Source organism: Hemiscyllium ocellatum, chromosome 42 (genome assembly GCF_020745735.1).
Source record: "Hemiscyllium ocellatum isolate sHemOce1 chromosome 42, sHemOce1.pat.X.cur, whole genome shotgun sequence".
Taxonomy (NCBI): domain Eukaryota; kingdom Metazoa; phylum Chordata; class Chondrichthyes; order Orectolobiformes; family Hemiscylliidae; genus Hemiscyllium; species Hemiscyllium ocellatum.
In genome coordinates, this window is record NC_083442.1 from 15,879,110 (window position 1) to 15,901,769 (window position 22,660).

The 22,660-nt window shown below is 46.8% G+C and overlaps 1 protein-coding gene across 1 annotated transcript in view; it reads right to left on the reverse strand.

The window, feature by feature from the left end:
* Positions 1–22,660, reverse strand: part of malt3 (MALT paracaspase 3) — a 138,894-nt gene that overhangs the window by 96,003 nt on the left and 20,231 nt on the right. Inside the window, exons 2-3 of the mRNA XM_060853749.1 lie at positions 21,924–22,114; positions 10,026–10,147 (exon numbers count right to left, since the gene is read on the reverse strand). Coding sequence (XP_060709732.1) covers positions 10,026–10,147; positions 21,924–22,089 — 288 coding nt within the window. The 5' untranslated portion in view covers positions 22,090–22,114. The remainder of the gene's footprint in view (positions 1–10,025; positions 10,148–21,923; positions 22,115–22,660) is intronic.

The window sequence follows — 22,660 nt, forward strand, 5'->3', positions numbered from 1 at the left end:
TGGTTTGAAAGTGCTACATGCCATCCCAAGGTCATGAAAGCTGGGATGGAAATACAAGTACTTTCATCAATCAAGCCTGTCTCAATACCTGACCGAGAAGCCAAGAACCTGCCCTTACCTCTGCTACTCGCCGATCAGACTCTGACAGCAGTGCAGTGGTTCAGTGGTTAGCACTGCTACCTCACAGCGACGGGGACCCGGGTTCAAGTCCACCTTCAGGCAGCTGTGGAGTTTGCACATTCTCCCCGTGTCTCCCACAGTCCAAAGCTGTTCAGGTTAGGTGGATGGGCCATGGGAAATTGCCCCCCATCCTCCACCGTGTCTAGGGACATGCAGGTTAGATTGATTGGCTGTGAGAAATTGCTGCAGAGTGTGTAGGGATGTGCACAGGTGGGTTAGCCATGGGAAATGTTCCCGTCATGTCCAGGGATGTGCAGATTAGATGGATTGGCCATGGGGAATTTTCCCGTAATGTCCAAGGATGTGCAGTTTAGGTGGATTGGTGATGGGAAATGTTCCTGTAATGTCCAAGGATGTGCAGATTATGTGGATTGGCCAGGGGAAATGTGGGGTGATAGGGCTGGGTCAAGATGGGATGCTTTTTGGAGGGTCAGACTCGATGGGAAAATGGCCTCATTCTAACCTGTAGGGATTCTATGATCTAAAAACCTCAATTACATCTGAGTGAACTGGACACTGTGGGGGTCAGGATCTTTCACTTATTCAGGTTCCGTGTTACCAATTTACTGGACTGTCCTAGCGCACAGCCACAGATTTATTAATGCATATTGAAATGGTCTCTTTTCCAATAGTGTGTCCCAGAGCCTTGTCGCTCTCTGTCACGTCATGAATACTGATCCACAAACACTGCTGCACCTGACCATAAGATGTCGCAGAAGTAGGCCATTCAGCCCATTGAATCTACTCCACCATCCAATGAGATCGTGCCTGTTCTCCATAATCCTTGAATCTCTCACTGACTCAAAACGTGTCTCTCTCAGCCTTGAATATACTTAATGACCCAGCCTCGACAGGCCTTTGCATTTCAGGATTGCACAGATTCATTACCTTCCAGGGGAAGAAATTCCTCATTTGTTGTAATGGGTGACCCCTTACTCTGACATTTACTCGATGCCTCATGAACTCAGTAACATTGCGAATCTTCTATTCAGACGCAATCAACTGGGTCAAAATTCTGGAATTCCCTCCCTAGGAGCACTCCCACAGTCCAAAGATGTGCAGGTTAGGTGAATTGGCCATGCTAAATTGCCCGTAGTGTTAGGTGAAGGGGTATATGTAGGGGAATAGGTCTGGGTGGGCTGTGCTTCGGCGGGTCGGTGTGGACTTGTTGGGCTGAAGGGCCTGTTTCCACACTGTAAGTAATCTAATCTAATGTGAGGGAAATGTTGGGGGAATGCTGAACTTGGAGAAGCTGCTTCTCAGCTGGGTTATGGGCTACTCCATGGACTGCAGTGGTACAAGGAGACAGCTCAACACCACCACCTTCTGAAGAGCGATTAGTGATGAGCAATAAATGCTGTGTGTCAAAAACACTGCCATCCCAGGAAAAGGGGGAAAAAAAATTAAAACGGTTCTCTTAATTGTAGCCAATTTTGGTTTGTGGTAATGGATCGTTGTAAAACAGTGACTGTACCTCAAATGTGGTTTATAGACCGTGACACAAGTGGGGGTGTCCGAACGATATCAAATGAATTGAAACTTTATTTTAAATGCATAGCATCCTGATCCACATAAACCAGAGTGGCTAACCACCCCCACCTTATACATTGAGGTAAAGAAATGGGTCAAGGCTATGAGTAACCATGGTGTTATTGGGAAATTCCACTCAGCACGGTTCTGAGGTGGGGCCTACAGGTTGGAAGAAAACAGGGTCAAAAGGAATTGACCAGCTGGGGAGTAACAGCAGGACTTCGAAATAAAGTCAACGCTACAAACACGACGCCAATTAATCCTCTCAGTGATCCAGCTGATGTGTCTGGTGTGGGAGATCGTCTCAGCCACCATCTCGTTGAATGGCAAGGTTGGCCGAATGGTGTAATCCTAACTCGTGGGGCCGTACAAGGACCTCCTTGCAGCAGAGGGGAAAACCTGAAGGATGTTTGGGATAAAGGAGGAAGAAAACTCCCAATGGGACAGGGACAAGGCGGACAGACACTGAAGACTTTGGCAAGAAACAAGAGAAGAAAATTTTCTTTACTCGGTGTGCATGTGGGTGACAGCAGCAGGGACAATGAATGGCTTCACAGGGAAATTGGACGGCACGGTGGCACACTGGTTAGCACTGCTGCCTCACAGCGCCAGAGACCTGGGTTCAATTCCTGTCTCAGGCGACTGACTGTGGAGTTTGCACATTCTCCCCGTGTCTGCGTGGGTTTGCTCCGGTTTCCTCCCACAGTCCAAAGATGTGCAGGTCAGGTGAATAGGCCATGCTGAATTGCCCGTAGTGTTAGGTGAAGGGGTATATGTAGGGGAATGGGTCTGGGTGGGTTGTGCTTCAGCGGGTCGGTGTGGAGTTGTTGGGCTGAAGAGCCTGTTTCCGCACTGTAAGTAATCTAATCTAATGTGAGGGAAATGGTGGGGGAGGAGAGGGGATGCTGAACTGGGAGAAGCTACTTCTCAGCTGGGCTATTGGCCACAGTCCACCACACCTCGAGGTAAACAGGATCGGCATGCATTGGAGTGTAGAGGTTTACAAGAATGGTCACAGGGATGAAGAATGTCAGCGATGAGGGTCCTCTCCCTTTGAAGAGAAGGCAGCTGAGAGGAAACCCCCTTTCAGGTTCTCAAATTCAGGAGTGGGCTGGATGGAGTAGATAGGGAGAAATTGTTCTTTGTTTGGAAATAAAGAACAGGAACCAGGGGGCACAGATTTAAAGTGATTTGCCAAAGGTTCAAATGTAGCGAGAGAGAAACTTTTCTCTCACAGGTTCAATTCCCCGACCAGGTCACCATGAAAATCCCACCATCCCAACCTCTCCCCTCACCTGAGGCCGTTCCTTCACCATTGCTGGGTCAAAATTCTAGAATTCCCTCCCTCAGGGCATTGGGGTCAACCCACAGCACGCGGACTGCAGCAGTTCAAGAAGGCAGCTCACCCCCATCTTCTCAAGGGGCAACTAGGAATAGGTAATAAATGCTGGCCCAGCTAGCGACACCCATGTCCCATTAACGAAGTGATATAGACATACAGGCCAGACCCAGAGACATGGCAGTGATATAGACATCCAGGCCAGACCAGAGACATGGCAGTAATATAGACATACAGGCCAGACCAGAGACATGGCAGTGATATAGACATCCAGGCCAGACCCAGAGACATGGCAGTGATATAGACATACAGGCCAGACCAGAGACATGGCAGTAATATAGACATACAGGCCAGACCAGAGACATGGCAGTGATATAGACATCCAGGCCAGACCCAGAGACATGGCAGTGATATAGACATACAGGCCAGACCAGAGACATGGCAGTAATATAGACATACAGGCCAGACCAGAGACATGGCAGTGATATAGACATCCAGGCCAGACCAGAGACATGGCAGTGATATAGACATCCAGGCCAGACCAGAGACATGGCAGTGATATAGACATCCAGGCCAGACCCAGAGATATGGCAGTGATATAGACATCCAGGCCAGACCCAGAGATATGGCAGTGATATAGACATATAGGCCAGACTCAGAGACATGGCAGTAATATAGACATATAGGCCAGACTCAGAGACATGGCAGTGATATAGACATCCAGGCCAGACCAGAGACATGGCAGTGATATAGACATATAGGCCAGACCAGAGATATGGCAGTAATATAGACATATAGGCCAGACTCAGAGACATGGCAGTGATATAGACATACAGGCCAGACCCAGAGACATGGCAGTGATATAGACATCCAGGCCAGACCAGAGACATGGCAGTAATATAGACATCCAGGCCAGACCCAGAGATATGGCAGTAATGTAGACATATAGGCCAGACCAGAGATATGGCAGTGATATAGACATATAGGCCAGACTCAGAGACATGGCAGTGATATAGACATACAGGCCAGACCAGAGACATGGCAGTAATATAGACATACAGGCCAGACCTAGAGACATGGCAGTGATATAGACATCCAGGCCAGACCAGGGATATGGCAGTGATATAGACATACAGGCCAGACCCCGAGACATCGCAGATTTTCTTTTCATGGGACATTCATGATCCAGGTGGGAGTAGCACTGGTAACACACACATGTGCAGACCCTCGGAGGTCCCATACACCGAAACTGGCACTGGCCCACAAACTATATGGACTTCCAGTTCCAGAAGGTGTTACTGTGCATGGTCCTCAGAGGCACATGCAGCCTGGAAGACAGTTAGAGGGAACGCCGGGTTTTATGACATTGGTCAATGTTAGAATAAGGCCTGTTTTTGTCAGTTTCAAACCTTTTATTGAATTCAAATTTCAGTATCTGTCATAGTGCGATTCGAACCCATTTCCGCACACCACTAGCCTGGAGCTCTGGATTAGTCACTCACTACACAATGTCATCAAAATGTGTGGTGCTGGAAAAGGACGGACAGACAGACAGACAGACAGACAGACACACACACACACACGCACACTCAGTGTCCCTCACAGCGCCAGGGACCCAGGTTTGATTCCTGTCTCGGACAACTGTCTGGGTGAAGTTTGCACAGTTTCCATGTGTCCGTGTGGGTTTCCTCCGGGTGCTCCAGTTTCCTCCCACAGTCCAAAGATGTGCAAGTTAGATGGATTGGCCATGCCAAATTGCCCACAGCGTTCAGGGATGTGCAGGTTAGAAGCATTCATCAGGCGTAAACATAGAGTAATGGGGCATGGGTTTGAGTGGGATATCTTCAGAGGGTCGGTGTGGACTTGTTGGGCTGAAGGGCCAGTTTCCACACTGTAGGGATTCTATGATACCACAGGCGATAAGAAGATAAATAACCCAGAGAGCCGTTGCTAGTGGTGGCACGTTGGCCAGAACCCGCCACCTCCAATTATCACAAACTTGGACAATCCCTCCAGTGTGGGAGCAGACCATTCGGCCCATCAAGTTCACGCTGATTCTCTGAAGAGCATTGCAGAGCACTCCCCCCCCCCAAACTCACCCTATCCCTGTAACCCTGCATTTCCCATGGCTAGTCCCGGGCCTGCGCATTCCTGGATGCTATGGACAATCTAGAATGACCAATACACTCACCAGAGCTTCCGCATTCACCGGAACAGAGGGGCAGGGTCTCACTTTGACTCCATATTTGAGAGACAGCACCTGTGACAGTGCAACACTCCCTCAGCACTGCACCGGGCTGACACCCTACAGCCCTATGCTCAAGTGGCAGGGGGACAGAAACTCTTCACCTCAGAGAGGTGACAGAGCTTTTCACCAAACAGGGACTCACAGCCACACCGGGGTCTGGCTTAATATATTTGAGAGACCGCATTGTCTCCGCTGCTGTGGGAGAGCCAGAGGGTGAGACTGAGTATGGGACAACTCACTGGGGTCTGACAGTCTGAGCGGTGACAGTGTGGGCTGCAGCAACAGCATCCCATCATGTGCTGGTGAAGGAAGTTGTGGTGCACACCACCAGGAAAGTGCCTTCCTTTCTCCATTTTAAAAATAGGCTCCGTTGGCTGAGTGGTGAGTAAGTGCAACAGAGCGTTGCTGGGCACAGGCACACAGCACATTTGTTAAACTATTTCAGGAGTGGCAGAACAGAGAACTCATGACCTCAACCCCTGAACTGTTGAAGGAACAGTCACCAATTTTCAAAGCAAAATACGCCTAGTAATGGATTGACTTCAGGCTGAGCTTTCTCACAAGTCACCCCGAGTGCTCACGTGGTTCTTGGGGAGACAGACTTGTGGCTGATGAAATGACTCATGAGATATAAGGACTCAAAAGTAGGTCAAAGATAAATAAATCGGTGAACCAGAAACCTACATTTTCAGATCTGCTTGGCTTAACACTGGTTTTAATTTACTTATTGTTCTCTAACAGTAAATACCAGAATTTAGGCTGGAAGGTCAAAGGTTTCGAGGCTGCGTTGCTAAGGGGCAAGGAAGAACATTGCTAGGGGCAAGTTTCTTATCATTTTCTATTGATTGTTTCATTAAGACACAGGGCTGCTGATCTTGGTGACTTGCACATTGAAGCTGCGACTGACCATCCCATCATCAGCCACATGGCTTCCAGTCTTCGAGAGAAGATGACCACCCGTTAGAATGAGCAATTGGAAGCAAGTCAATGCACCTACCCAGTAGCAGAGTGGAACAGGCTCCGTCTTTGAGGGCCTGGTTTCATTCCTAACAAACCCCTCAGATCTGCCTCTACCTCAGCACAACGCCCATTGACACCTTCATCCAGTTGTATGGGAAAGTAAGGCACTCTGTCCTCTCAAACTATTGGATTATACGTTCCTTTTAATCCATCTGTTTGGATATGCTATCGTGCAGCTCACTGGAACCCATAGCTTTTATAGATGCTAGTGGCAGGGTGTCTGATGTTGCTGCAGTGTCACATTTGTCACTTGCCATCCCTTTCCCCATTTCTTTTTCAGGTTGCGATCAGACGAACAATCAGCTGGACTGACTCATTGAAGCTATGGACATACTCACTGAGGTGCAGGAGTACAGTCCTCTCAGCTCCAGGTAACTCGCTGCGAGAACATCTTATTGAAGTAAGCTCATGCTGGTAGCAAGGTCCTCAGTTCAGGCAAACTCTGAACTTTGGACCTTCAAGGTTAGGATTCTAGCCTTTTCTCGAGCACCACCACCCCAGAAGGTACCTGGATTTCTAGAGTAATAATTGAGTGATAATTCCACTAGGCCATCATGTCTCTATTGAAATGGACTGGCATCCTCATGAAATTACCAAAATATTGAGAGAGGGGGATCTCCATTTTCCAGACACTGAGAGTACATTCTCTTTCACTCCATCCCTTCTTTCCCCACAAACCTCTCAAACCATCCCTCAACTAAACTCATTGACATGGATGTCAGGTTTGGAGAGAACCAAGTGTGCATCGTATTTCTGCAGCAGGTGGAAGGCAATGCAAGACAGCAGGAACCAGAATATAAAGCTTGAATTTACAAGTGAACTGTACCAACAAACGTGCAAACCAGTTTCTGGACGGACACTCCAACAACGTGACATGGTGGGCCTGGAACTGAAATGCAGAAGGGGATTTACCTCAGCGATGTGTACATATCTATAGCAGGATTAAACTCACTGGGGAACTTCAGGGCACAAAAGCCCCAGAACAGTTAATGGGCGAAAATGTGGCGTGTAATGAGCTTTGTAGTTCAATCCAAGAGACCTTTGGTTCTGTGAGTTGACCCAGGTCAAACACATCCACAACAACATGGGAACAGAAAACCATTCAGTCTGTCAGAGCAAGCTCCACCCAATTACAATATGGCTGATTGGTACAGCACGGAAACAGACCCTTCGGTCCAATTCGTCCATGCCAACCAGCTAATCTAACCTAGTACCATTTGCCAGCACTTGGCCCAGATCCCTTTATACCCTTCTTATTCATATAACCATCCAGAATCCTTGTAAATGTTGTAATTGTACTAGCCTCCACCATTTCCTCTGGCAGCTCATTCCATACACGTACTACCCTGTGTGTGAAAAAGTTGCCTCTTGGCTCTCTTTTATATCTTTCCCCTCTCACCCTAAACCTATGCCCTCAAGTTTTGGACTCACCCCACCCCAGGGAAAATACCTTGTCTATTTATCCTATTAATGTCCCTCATCAGGAGTTTGACAGGCTCAACCACAGAGACTGTACCTGCCCTAGCAGGGCAATCTCAAAAGCTGCCTGAGGAGAAGAGGCCTCTCTTTGTCATTCTCCTGCTGCAGAGGATCATGGATGCCCCATCGTTGAATGTATTTTAGGGTGGGACAGAGTGATGGGTTTTATTTTATCAGGGAATCAAGGGAAATGGAGAGGGAAAGGGAGGGGAGAAAGTGGAATCCTCTCCCCAGACTATCCATAACCACATGGACCATCTGGGGATGGGTTTGGATGGGATACTCTTTGAAAGGTCAGTGCAGACTCGATGGGCCAAATGGCCTCTTTCTGCACCGTATGGATTTCTCATAGTTTTAATTTCTTTGCTCAAGAAGTTTGCCTTTTTGCTTAGATGGGCAGCACGGTGGCACAGTGGTTAGCACTGCTGCCTCACAGCGCCAGAGACCTGGGTTCAATTCCCACCTCAGGGGACTGACTGTGTGGAGTTTGCACATTCTCCCCGCGTCTGCGTGGGTTTCCTCTGGGTGCTCCGGTTTCCTCCCACAGTCTAAAAATGTGCAGGTTAGGTGATTTGGCCATGCTAAGTTGCCCGTAGTGTTAGATGAAGGGGTAAATGTAGGGGAATGGGTCTGGATGGGTTGCGCTTCAGTGGGTCGGTGTGGCCTTGTTGGGCCAAAGGGCCTGTTTCCACATTGTAAGTAATCTGATCAGTCCATGCCGACGATAATCCCAAACTAAACTAACCCCACCATCCTGCTCCTTGGCCATATCCCTCCAATCATTTCTCATTCATAAACCTGTCCAAATATCTGTTTAATGTTGTAACTGTGTACGCATCCATCACTTCCTTAGGAAGTTCATTCCATGCACGAACCATTCTTACAAAAAAAACTGCCCCTCATCTTTTTTTAAAACCTTTCTCCGCTCACCTTAAAAATAAACCCCCTTGCCGCGAAATCTCCCAGTCCCAGGGAAAATACACCCGCCACTCACCTCATCGAAACCCCTCATGATTTTATAAACTTCCACAAGGCCACCCGATAAGATCCAGTGATGTCTTTCCCACCTCTCTAGTTGCTTTTTCCACTTCTTGTGCTGTACCTCTGGGATCTCCTCCAGCCCCACAACCCTCCTGGTGAACTCCAATTCTGAATAAGGGCTACTGGACTCGAATCGCTAACTCTGCATTTTCTCTCTCCACATATGCTGTCGGATCTGCTGAGTTTCTCCAGCCATTTCTGCTGCTGTTCTACCAATGCCGTCTGCTTCTGCTCTCTGAAGTGGGTGTCCAGACCTTCAGCTAGCGAGGCCATGGATTCTGGAACTTGTGCCCTGAGTCACTCTGGCTTTGTATTACACCTTCCACTTTGCATCCACTCCTGAAAACCCCACTCTTTGACAGATTTAGATCACCAAATATTCAAGGGTGGGTGGGTGGGATGGGGGCATAGTTTGGGTAGTGTGAGCTGCCATTGGATAAAATCCAACATTTTGGTGAAATATTCCTCACTACAGCATACTCTGGCACCTCACAACTTTACTCCACCAACCCCACCCCCCCTGCTCTCCTTCACTCAAACTAAACGCAAGATCAGTTAAACTCTTGCGTAGTTGGCTAATTTTCATTGTGAATGGCCCCCAGTTGGCACTCAGACCATGTGTTGTTTCTTTCCTCATTGGGTCCATTCTCTGATGGGTCTTGCACTGGGCATCAGATGCGCACCAAGCTCAGAGGCACCTTCGGATTGGGTTGGACAGGAGTTTGCACTTGACACAATGGCTCATTGAGTGAAGTCTACATTGTCTGGGACCTCTCGTCACCCCCAAGGGGAGAATTTGTTTTTAAAACAATTCCTTCACGGGATAGGGGCATCGCTGGCTGGGCCAGCATTTATTGCCCATCCCTAATTGCCCAGAGAACAGTTAAGAGTCAACCATATTGCTGTGGGTCTGGAGTCACATGTAGGCCAGACCAGGTAAGGATGGCAGATTTTGTTCCCTAAAGGACATTAGTGACCCAGTTGGATTTTTCCTGACAATGGATTCATGGCCATTATTATATAGGTTTGGGGGTGAGAGAGCATACAAGAAGTTTTACCTTCCAGGCAAGATGGTGAATCTGGTAAGAGGAGTCATTTCATTAAGCCAAGGTGAAATGGTTAAGAAGCATCAACGAACAGCCAGACTGTGGTCTGTGAAGATACTGACAGCCTGGCAAGGCTACTTACCTCCTCCTGGCCTTTAAACCACTGGTACTGCAGAGGGGTAGGTCCAACAGCAACACACTGGAGAGTTACAGGGCACCCGGCTGGGACAGAGGCAGACTCTGGTTGTTTCGTGATCACAATACCTGCAGGGAGGGAGAGATCCAGGGATCATTACAAATCAGAAATATTTGCTGTGCAAATGATCAAGGGAATACGTCTGGAACTGCAGAGCTGTCACTGGAGACTCCTCGCGCCAGACACAGTTAGAAAATGCTGAAATAACTCTACACAGGCTGGCATCCCATCAGCAAGTCGCACATGAAGAGTCCTTGACAATATTACTGCCTCGGGTAGTCAGGTACCAGAGTGTCAATATCCCTGACATTCATCCTTGTGTGTCAGCCAGAGCTCCCTGATTGGACCAGATTAAAGCCCCAAACAGAGAACTCCACGAGCTGACCTCGCTAGAATCACTAGCGATGTGGTGTTTTAAAGGACGGGGCACCCTGACAGGTAATTCCATGACCCAATTAAACGGTCAAATAACAAACAGAATCAGGTGTAAAACACAGGCTTCACACTGTCTCCGACTTTTAACTTGGAGCAGATTATAGATCTGACGTTACAACAGATCCCAGTGACATATCCACTTAACATTGTCCCTAGCACATTCCACCACAAGTGGTTTACTTCATCAAATCCACACAATGTTCTCCTTGGGGCAGGAAAAACAAAGTGAGATTTAAACGGAGAATCTCTGTAGAATTCCAAGGTGCAGAGGAATTTGGGTGCCCCACCCCCCCCCCCCAGTGCACGAATCACAAATGGTTACAGTATGTGGGTACAGTAAGTAGTTACCATGACTACTGGGATGCTACGCTCTATTACGAGAGGAGGTGAATGTAAAAGTAAGGCTGTTGTGCTCCAAATGTAAAGGACGCTCATAAGATCACACCTCACAAACTGTGTACAATCTCCTCTTTAAGAGGAGGGTGGAAGCGATTGAGAGGAGACTTATCACGTCAATGCCTGGAATGTGTGGCTTGTCTGATGAGGACAGATTGGGTTAGTTTCCATTGAAGTTTAAAAGCGCGAGGTGTAATTTGATTGAAGTGTGTAAGATCCTGAACAGTCTCGACAAGGTGGATATGGAAAGAATGTTTCCTCATTGTGGGGGAGTCCAGAACTAGGCGACAGTGTCTTAAAATTAGGGTCCACCCTTTTAGGAACAGAGATGAGGGAAGCCATGCTTGTGAGCCTGAGGTTGTGAATCACTATCAGACAACTGTGGGCAGGTTCTCACAAGTAGTTCTTCGGCCAGCCTCTCCTTTCCCTCATGGCACAGTATCTTCCTCAAGACTGCTTTCTCAACAGCATCTTCCCAATCCTTGCTCCACCCATGAACCCAAAGGACTACTGACTGATGGTTTCTCTTCAATCAGTCACAGAGACATAGTCACACAGCAAGGAAACAGACCCTTCAGCCCAACTCACCCATGCCACAAACTAAGCTAGTCCTATTTGCATGAGTTTGGCCCATAGCCCTCTGAACCTTTCCTATCTATGGATGTGTCCAAATGTCCTTTAAATGTTGTAATGATACCTGCCTCTACCATTTCCTTTGGCAGCTTATTCCACACACAAACCACCTTCTGCGTGAAAAGGTAGTAACCTCAGGTCCCTCTTTCCCCTCTCAGCTTCAACCTATGCTCTCCAGTTTTGGACTTGCTTACCTTGGGGAAAACACCTTGCCTATTCACCTTATCTATGCCCCTCATGATTTTTGAAACCTCTATATGATCACCCCTCAACCTCTTACGCTCCAGAGACAATAGTCCCAGCCTATCCAGCCTCTCCTTATAACTCAAACCCTCAGCAACACCCTTGTAAGTCTTTTCTGCACCCTCTCCAGTTTAATAACATCCTTCCTACAGCAGGGCGACCAGAATTGTACACTCTACTCCAAGAGTGGCCTCACCCATGTCCTGCCACGGACATGACTCCATGATGCAGATTCCTGCTCCATCCTGGATCCTCCAATCCAGTGGAGCAGGGTCGAAGGGTGCAGGTCACAGAGTGAAGTTTCATCTGACCCTCCAGTCGGGCTATTTCCTCCTTTCGTGTTTTTCTGAAGCGTTTCCTGTGCATTCAGATGAATTACAACAGCAGCAACATTTGAAAAATAATCTGGCTGCTGTGAGGTCTCCTGAGGACATCAACGGTGTGATAAAATTCAAGTTTCTTTTGTAACCTCTTGTAGCTATTTTAGTGAGCTGTGAAGGCTTATGTGAGTGCAAATCTTCCTTTTCTTGCCCCTCTTTCATTCACAGTGATAAGGATTTATACCACAAGTGGCTCAGAAATGGAAATAGCATCTTTCACACAGAGAACGCTGGAGAAACTCAGCAGGTTTTGCAGCATCTGTGGAGTGGGAAAGAGTGTTAGTGTTTTCAGTCTGATTTGACACACATTCTGAATTCACATTGGACTTGAAACGTTAACTCCCTCTCCACAGATGCTGCCAGATCTGCTGGGGTTCTCCAGCGTTTCCTGTGTTTGGGTCAGATTCCCAGCATCCACAGTATTTCGCTTTTCCTCAAGTGGCTTTTCTGGATTATTTTGGTATTAAACCTCCTCCTCCCTCCAGCAACCTCTTCCACTTCTCCCTCAACACTGTAACACAGCTGTTACAAAAGTCACATTTATCACGCAAAGCCGCACTTCAAATACATAGTACAAAAAAGCTGTGACCCAGGAGCTGCTGTAATCAGGAATTGAAACGGAGGCACGTGTCAGTGTTTCTGTCAGAGGGGGGAAAGAAACCCCAGTTCTCCAACCGACTTATTAAAACGCACCGGTTCAACTTGCATGTCCAACAGTAGCCGTCTTTCCAGGAAACAGGAAAAACAGGTTTCACAGAGGATGTGAGGGGTAATGGTTACAGGTGCTACAGGAACAGCCTTTGACAGTGTGCCAGAACTCTCACCACGAGGGAGAGGGGAGATCACTCTCTGACCTTACACTTCTGCATTTTACCCTGGCTTTCCTAACGTCACACCGGGGAAGCAACGCGCTCCTCCGACTGAACAGCAGCCTGTCGGCCTGAGGAGAAACCTCTTCACCCAGAGACTGGGCAGCCTGCGGCATCCTCTGCCGCAGAAAGGGGCTGAAGCCAAAACACTGAAGGAGGAGTCAGACTTAGGGCTAAAGGGATCAAAGAGCATGGGGGAGTAAGTGGGAACAGTTGGATAATCAGCCATGACTAATCTGTCTGGTGGACGGGCCGAATGGCCAACGCCTGCGGCTAGTGACTGAATCACTTCCTCCACATCCCCAGGTATGGGCGTGGGGGTGGGGGAGTCAATAGAAAATGGAGGACAATGTACGACTCCAAGACCACCAGTGGTTAGCTCTGCTGCCTCACAGCACCAGGGTCCCGAGTTCGATTCCCGCCTGTCTGTGTGGAGTTTGCACATTCTCCCAGTGTCCGTGTGGGTTTCCTCCTGGTGCTCTGTTTTCCTCCCACAATCCAAAGGTGAGCAGGTTCGAGTGAATTGGCCATGCTAAATTGCCCACAGTGTTAGGTACGTTAGTCAGGGGTAAATATAGGGTAGGGGAATGGGTTTGGGTGGGTTTCTCTTCAGAAGGGTAGTGTGGACTTGTTGGGCCAAAGGGCCTGTTTCTACACTGTAGAGAATCCAATCTAATCTAAATTATTTTCCTTGTACTGCCAGGTTTAGTAATCCCTCCAACATTTTCTTCCTAATAACATCCAGTCTTTATATTTCCACTGGACCTGAAACAGTGTCTCTGCTGTCTCTCTCTCTCTCTCTCTCTATCTCCACAGGTGCTGGAGGTCAGAGTCAAAAAGTGTAGTGCTGGAAAAGCACAGCCGATCAGGCAGCATCCGAGGAGCAGGAGAATCAACGGTTCGAGTGTCGACTCTCCTGCTCCTCGGATGTTGCCTGACCGGCTGTGCTTTTCCAGCACCACTCTTTTTGACTCTGATCTCCAGCATCTGCTGTCCTCACTTTCTCCACAGATGCTGCTAGACCTGCCGAGTTCCTCCAGCAATTTCTGTTTTCCTATCATGTCTTTTGGGCTTGGCAATGCGCGTACTCTCTTCGGCAGCTCAAGTACATAGCGCAATCATTACATTCGTCTACCGTGGCCCAATAAACAAATAAAGAAAAGGTTAAATAAAAGGGCAGGAGAATCCCTCACTGAGCTGATTTCACACCTCGCCTAATCATTTCAACAATAGCTCCCAAGACATTTACCATCAACAAGATCCTTTCAAAGTGAAGCCACGGGTGTAAACGCAACAGCCAGGTCACACACAGCAAGATCCCACATTACTCCACAGCAACTGGAGGAGGCATCAGTCGACGTATTCCCAAATTCCCTGGATTCTGGGAGGAATCTGGTAGATTGGAGACTTGCTAATGTGAAGAAGGACGGGAGACAGAAAGCGGAAATCTTGGGCCCACTTGTGGCATTGTGGTAATACCCCTACCCCTGGACTGGGAGGACAGGGTTCAAATCCCAGAATGACATCTCTGAGCAGGCTGATCAGAAAAATAGGTTAATAAAGTAAAATAGGAAACTAGAGGTCAGTTACCCAACATCTGTCGTTGGGAATACAGGAGGGTCCATAAATGAAGCTGTTTATCTTTAAATCAATGTTGCTTTCATTGATCATTATGAGCAAAGTCAGGAAGGATGACTTTGAACTTTTACGTACAACTGAGGAAGCAAGCTTATTCTTTTAGTCAGGAGACAGCAGCTCTGACGTCATGGCGTCAGCCAAGTGCTCAAGTGTTTATCATCGCGATTAAATCAGAGGCAACATTACTATCCCTCAGACAGAAGGTCAGATGCGTTCAGTCGTATTTTGAAGTCCTCAGCTCAGCTGATCATTGCAAATACGTATCACCAGTCCAGTAAAGGCATTTCTCTGTTTTTTATTAAACTGGAGAGGGTTGAGAAAAGACACAGGAGCAGAAATTAGGCCATTCGGCCCATTGAATGTGCTCTGCCATTCAATTATGGCCCATAAAAGTATCTGGAGCCCATTATCCTGCTTTCTCCCCGTAACCTTTGATTCCCTTGACAATCAAGAACCTATCTATCTCTGCTATAATATGACAGCTGTGTTCCTCTGCAACCCTGTGCTATGGAAATCATGCTATGGGAAATCATATAGAAATCATACTATAGAAATTGCACTATAGAAGATTGCGCTATGGAAAACCTGCCAATCCCCATTCAGCAGAAAGGTCGTGTTATGCAAACAACGTCCACAATTCATCAATCACATTATAACTAATTTGCGTTGGAGAAGAACTACCTGCATACTCAATGACCCAGCCTCCACAGCCTTCCGTAGCAATGAATTCCATCGATTCCCCACTCTCTGGTTGAACAAGTTTCTCCTGATTTCCCTTCGAAAAGGTCTTCCCTTTACTCTGAGGCTGTGCCCTTGGGTCCAAGTCTCTCTGACCAATGGAAACATCTTAAACATCCACTCTGTCCAGGCCGTTCAGTATTCTGTATGTTTCAAAAAGATCCCCTCCATCCTTCTAAACTCCATCAAGTATAAACCCAGAGTCCTCAAACGTTCCTCACATATTAAGCTTATAATTCCTGGGATCATTCTTGTGATCGCTTCTGGGCCTCCTCCAGGGCCGATACAGCTTTCCTGAGATATAGGGCTCAAAATTGCTCACAATACTCTAAATGTGGTCTGACCAGAACCTTCTAAAACCTCAGAAGTACTTCCCTGCTTTTGTATTCCAATTCTCTTGAAATAAATGCCAACGTTGTATTTGCCTTCTGAACTGCTGACTCATCCGAAAGTTTACCTTAAGAGAATCCTGAACTATGACTCCCAAATCCCTTGGCACTTCAGATTTCTGAATTTTCTCCCAAATTAGATAATAGTCCATGTTTCTATTCTTCCTACCAAAGTGCATGACCTCACACTTTCCCACGTTGTCCTCCATCTGCCACTTCTTTGGCCACTCCCCGAACCTGCCCAAATCCTTCTGCAGCCTCCTCATCTCCTCAATGCTAAGTGTCCCTCTACCTACCTTTGAATTATCTACAAACTTTTTGAGGTTTATAAAATCATGAGGGGCATGGATAGGGTGAACAGACAAAAGGGTCTTTTCCCTTAGGTGTGTGGGGGGGTGGGAGTTCAAACTAGGGGGCAGATTTTTAAGGTGAGAGGAGAAAGACTTAAAAAGGACATGAGGGGTTTTTTTTATATACAGAGAGTGGTTCATGTGTGGAATGAGCAGCCAGAGGAAGTGGTGGATGCGAGTACAGTTAAAATGTTTAAAAGACATTTGGATGAGTATATACATAGGAAAGATTGGGAGGGATATGGGCCAAATGCAGCAGAGGGACTAGTTTGGTTTGGGATTATGGTTGGCAAGGACTGATTGGACAGAGTGGTCTATTTCCATGCTAAATAACTCTATAACATTGTAAATTTTGTTCACCTCTGGTCCAATGCAGCCAAAAGTAAAATGATATGTTTACAATGAGTCTACACTTTATCTATCCTCCCTCTGGGCTGTAGGTTTCTCTCTCCTCATGAGTCTTTTTTCCTCTAGCTTGGGATCATTACTGTTTCTGTCTCTCTCAATCCAATTCAATGTTTGGAAATGGTTCAAATGCATGCTACCTCAAAGACAGGGCTCTCTCACAGAAGGACAGCCCAGGCATTTCAGAAACAGCTTTCTGTACTGCATGAGATGATCCTCTGAGGCTTACGTGCTTGAGTGGAGGCTGAATCTTGAACTCCTGACCTGCTGACTTGGACACAAGTGTGTGACCGCTGACTCACATCCTACACCAAACGACAATAACTTCCTGAAGTTCACTGTGGAAAATATGTCTTGCACCTCTCAGATTTCAGTCTTCCCCTGCTATGCCAGTGAAGAGATGGGAGTGTATATTGGCGGATGGGTGTGGAACATGGAACACCAGTCTCTGTACTATATGTCCTGCAGCTGGAAGATTTCAGTGACATAGGAATGCAGAGGTGACCCTTTTAGGTGGTGCAGGCCACATTTCTGCTCACTGACTGATTTTACCCTCACTACGGCGAATCAGTTAATGCTTGTATTAGATTAGATTCCCTCCAGTGTGGAACAGCCATTTAGCCCAACAAGTCCACACTAACACTCCAAAGAGTAACCCACCCAGTCCCATTTCCCCTCTGACTAATGTAGCTAACATTATGGATTATTTAGCATGGTCAATTCACCTGGCCTGTACATCTTTGGACTGTGGGAGGAAACCGGAGCACCCAGAGGAAACCCACGCAGACATGGGGAGAATGTGCAAACTCCACACAGACAGTCGCCCAAGGCTGGAATCGAACCTGTCCCTGGCACTGTGAGGCAGCAGTGCTAACCACTGAGCCACCGTGTCACCCCTGAATAAAATCAGAGAGATGATGGCCCAGTGGTATTATCATTGGACTGTTAAACCAGAGACACTGATATGTTCTGGGGACCAGAGTTCAAATCCCGCCACGGCAAATGGTAGAATTTGAATTCAACTCAAGAAAAATCTGGAATTAAGAATCTAATATGACCATGAAACCATCATCAACTGTTGGAAAAACCCATCTGGTTCGTAAATGCCCTTTAGGGAAGAAAACTGACCTACATGTGACTCCAGACCCACAGCAATGGGGTTGTCCCTAAAAATGTCCTCCGGGTAGTTAGGGATGGGCCTTGCAGGTGACACTCACATCCTGTGAATGAATAAAAATAAAGGACTCGGAATTTTGTTAGGATTTCTACTTGGAATTTTGACGGCAGTTTGGCAGAATTCCTGGTTACAGCTTCAAAGTCGTCACTCAAAGCTGTGGTTGCATTCCTGAGAATTCACAATTGCAAGAGAACCATTGGTTCCCATAGGGATCAGTGTTGAAGTTATAGTTAGGTTTTCGTCAGATTAAAAATAAATAAAACGCAACACCAGCCTAGCTGAATTATTTTTCATTAATAACATTTTACACTGGTAAATGGAATAGTTTCTATTTTAAGTTTAAGAATATAAAAGGAAAATGTAACTCCCTTCTTGGAGTACCTCCTGCTTGCCAGCAATCCCACTCCCCGATCCTCTCCATCACGCCCACTCCCTGGAGTGAGCAGTTCCACACTTTGGGACCCACAATTCCACAGCGCCAGCATCGGATTGGATCTGGATCTTGAACAGGAACGTAAGTCCACGATAGGGAAGGTGGTGAGTGAGTGAGGCAGTGGGATGTTTAGTGAGAGGGGCACAGGGAGAACAGACTGTAAGTCAGGGGCGCTAGGGCAGGGTGAAGATAGTTACTAAATGGGGCCAATCAGATTCACACAGGAAATAAAGTAAAAACAAATTTCTGCTGCATTCGATGAGATTGCATATCCCCTTCCCCCACCACCGACTTACTGCTGTTATACTGAAGCAATGTTCGGGGAGGACTTAATACAATAGTAAGTGTACGGTAAGGCTCATCTCATGTTGGTTAGGGCCATACAAATCAGAAAAGTCAGTGTCCAAGTCCCCACTCCCTAGGCCTTCAGCTCACAAAGGAAGGCTGGCATTGCCAGTGTAAGGTCAGAAATCACATGACACCAGATTATAGTCCAGCAGGATTTTTTTTGAAATCACAAGCTTTTGGTGTGTCTGCAGACTGAAACCAAAGTTGGTACGTGAGGATGAAGTAAGACAGATGAGTATGACATAAAGTGAAAGCAGATGATCGGGTGGGGCGGAGATGCAAGTGTCAGGGCTAACCAGCTGATCAGGCGTCGGGTGAATTGGACTTCGTCTGACGAAGTGACAATGCTCCAAAAGCCCGTGATTTCATCTAAACCTGGTGGACTATAACCTGGTGTGTCATGTGACTTCTGACCTTGTCAACCCAGTGCCATACTGGCACTGCCACATCACGATTGCCAGTGCTTTACTAAGGGAGTGCTACCCTCTCCTGAGGTGCCGACTTCTAGATCAGAAAAAAAAGTAGCCTAATCTGCCATCTTGGGCTGGCAAGTTAAAGATGTATGATATTATTCTGTAGAACTGGGGAATTATCCCCTTCAGCATCCTGGTCAATATTTCTTCTTACGAGGTTGGTGTGTAAAATTGTAAAATGGTGGGAGAGTGTGTGGTCCCTTTAAAAGATGGTGTTTTTTTTTCTATGTTTGACAGAAAAATGAACAGCAGCTTAAAGTGCAGCTTCGGAGAATGCCCAAATTGAAACATTTGGAATCCAACAGGCAAGCAGCATTTTAATCAAGACAACAAGTCTTTTCAAATTTAGCCAATCAATTTAAACCAAGCCCTTAGATACTAAAAATCTATCAAATTTAAATCTGACGGTATGGACAACCTTGAACCAATTCGATTATGACAAAATTAATTGGTCATCAAGGGTATAAAGATGAGCACATTTTAGAAAATTAAAGGGAAACAACTACCAACTGAAGAGAAGAAAAAAACCAACATCCGTGCATAAAAGACACCATGACATATTTAGTGTCAGACAAAAGGAATTACAGAGGAAACATCCCTTACAGCAGAATTCCCAGGGAGAACATTCCTGACACAAGAATTCGATGGAGAAAAGCATTTCTGAAAGAGAGGGTGAGGAACATTCTGGAACACACATTCGGTATGAACTCTGAGCAAATAAGTTCTGAAATTTTGTTTACATAAGTGCGGCCTGTGTTTACTGGAACAGCACACCAGTAGAATTTAATTCAGTTAGGGAATGGTTAGCAGTTGGGGGGAAATTGCTCTGTTGGTTAGTGGCTCTGTTATTTTGTCCACTGCTGTAGTAAGATAAATTAATTGTTACTTGTTAATTATAGAGTGAGTGACAGGATTCCATTTCATTTAACCACACCTTGATAAGATTTTGGAGGGGGGGGTGGGGAGGGTTGGTAAGAGGTAGGTTATATTACTTGTCACATTTCTTTATCAGATTATGAGATCAGGGGAGCTTCTCTGGGCGTTTCAATTTTAATTATCAAAGGGGTGTCGACTTCCATTTCTTAACATTATCCTGTCAGCAAAATCCCCGCCTGATCAGCCGGTTAGCCCTGACACTTGCATCTCCGCCCCACCCGATCATCTGCTTTCACTTTATGTCATACTCATCTGTCTTACTTTATCCTCATGTACCAACTTTGGTTTCAGTCTGCAGACACTCCATCACAAACATCATTTGACTGCCCTCCCCCCAACACCACTTTGCCCTCTCGAAGAAATCTCTGAAGCCTCTCAGTTCTGATCCCTCTCTTTTCTCATGTCTTTTCTTTTTGAAAAGGGCTTTATTTTTCTTTGCCATTTTAAACCACTCGAATTGTCTTGCGCGTTTAGCTTTTCAAGCATAGTTTTTAGCACATCTCTCAGCATCCATGATTCCAAGCTGGTCATTATCACATTGTTACTTGAGACCGTTCAGAGTCACAGAGGCTGACAGCATGGGAACAGGCCCTTCGGCCCAATGTAATGGAAAATGAACATTTCCTGTGAAATCTGAAAGGGAATACTTTGCTAACACTACCACCTTGCTAACGTTTTAAGTAGATAGCCTGACTTTGCTGGATTCTGTAAGCAGACAGCATGGCTTTGCGAGTCTTGCAAAACAGTCAAATTCAGCAAGAGTCAGGGAAAACATAAGCAATCATATCAACAGCAAAGGAACGAGAAAAACAATTCCATACGTGGAAAGAAGCTAGAATGTTTCCCAGCTCTTGTCCTTGAGCGTGCGATCAGGATAAGCAAAATGTATAAAAAGAATAGGTGAAAGTTGTTCAGCCCCTTACATGTGGCATCTTGCCAAGTATATTGGGCCCCTGCAGAGATTGCAATAAAGCTTTTTCTTTGCTCTTGCTAGCATTTGAATCGAGTCGATTTAATTTCCATGACACCCAGCTTGTCCATTTCACAATTAAACTAGTCCCATTTGCTTATGTTTGGTCCACATCCCTCCATACCTATCCCATCCCTGCACCTGTCCAAATGTTTCTTAAATGATGAAATTGTACTCACCTTCACCAGTACTTCTGGAAGCCCACTACCTCCAGAGACTCACTACCCTCAGTGTGAAAACATTGCCCCTCTGGACCCTTCTGTATCTCTCCCCTCACGTTAAATCTACATCCGCTAGTTTTAGACTCCCTTAGCCTGGGGAAAAGCTGTCAGCTATCTATTTTATCTACGTCTCTTGTGATTTTGTAGACCTCTATAAGGTCACCCCTCAGTCTCATGCAACGCAGGGACAGAAGCCCCACCATCCGAAGCCTGGAGGAAGAACGCCTCATCTTCCGCCTCGGAACACTTCAACCCCAGGGCATCAATGTGGACTTCACCAGTTTCCTCATCTCCCCTCCCCCTACTTTACCCCAGTTCCAACCTTTCAGCTCAGCACCGTCCTCATGACCTGTCCTACTTGCCAATCTCCCTTCCCACCTATCCGCTCCACCCTCCTCTCCGACTTGTCACCTTCATTCCCACCTCCATCCACCTATTGTACTCTTAGCTACCTTCTCCCCAGCCCCACCTCCCTCCCATTTATCTCTCCAGCCCGAAGACTCCTTGCCTTATTCCTGAAGAAGGGTTTTTGCCCAAAACGTCGATTTTTCTGCTCCCTGGACCTGCTGTGCTTTGCCAGCACCACTCTAATCTTGACTCTGATCTCTAGCATCTGCAGCACCCACTCTCGCCTAGAGGCCCCAGCCGTCCAGGGTGTCGTGTACAAATGGGCTGTCCCTTTAGCGCACATCACATTACAACAGAAACCACACTTCGTTTCCTCAATCACAGTAAAGCATTTCGGAATGCCATGGGAAGACATCGTGTAATCAAGCCTTTCTTCCTTCAGTACTTAATCCTGTCCCTTACCTGGCCTCTCTCTGGATTGCACGGTTGAACGTTTTTTAGACCGCTCCCCCCAGCTCATTCTCCTCCTGGTCAGAATCTCTTCCGGATCCCTTGTTTGTGCCTTTTTCAAGGGAAAGGCTGTCTGTGCATCGTTTTGGCTTTGTTGACAGAAAGATGACTGGGTCATCCGGAAAGGATTCACTGTTATGTGACTGGAAAAGGAGAGAGAGAGAGAGAGGGAGAGAGAGAGAGACAGACAGAGAGTGGACTTGCATTAATAAATTCTCATATTAGTCACCCAGTAGGCCGGCAAACCTCCTGATCCCCCAGGATACAAGAAGTCAGAGCAAACAGCACAACCACATCCGTCTCCATTTATAGACTCACACTGGGCTCAGACCCAAGCTGGAAAAAGTCCCTCAGTTTCCATTGCTTTGGCATACCCTGTACAAATCAGCTTCCTACACCACACCTCTCTTCGAGATACTCTCAGGCTGTGGAGCAGAACTTCATTTCTCGACAGTCATTTCGAAAAAGGAACATCTCTGCACTGAAGGCCACTATGTATCGGACAGCTCAGAAACCCTGCTGATTGATCTGCCTATGAGGCTGAAGCACTCTGAACCTACCCGTCCCATCTGACTTGTAGCCAAGGAAATAAAGTTGCTGCTTTCATTGGTGGTCATGTGGGCAGAGCACTGTGCGGGGTGGGGATGAAATATCACTCAATATACACAAACTTCCAACCTGGCAGCAGC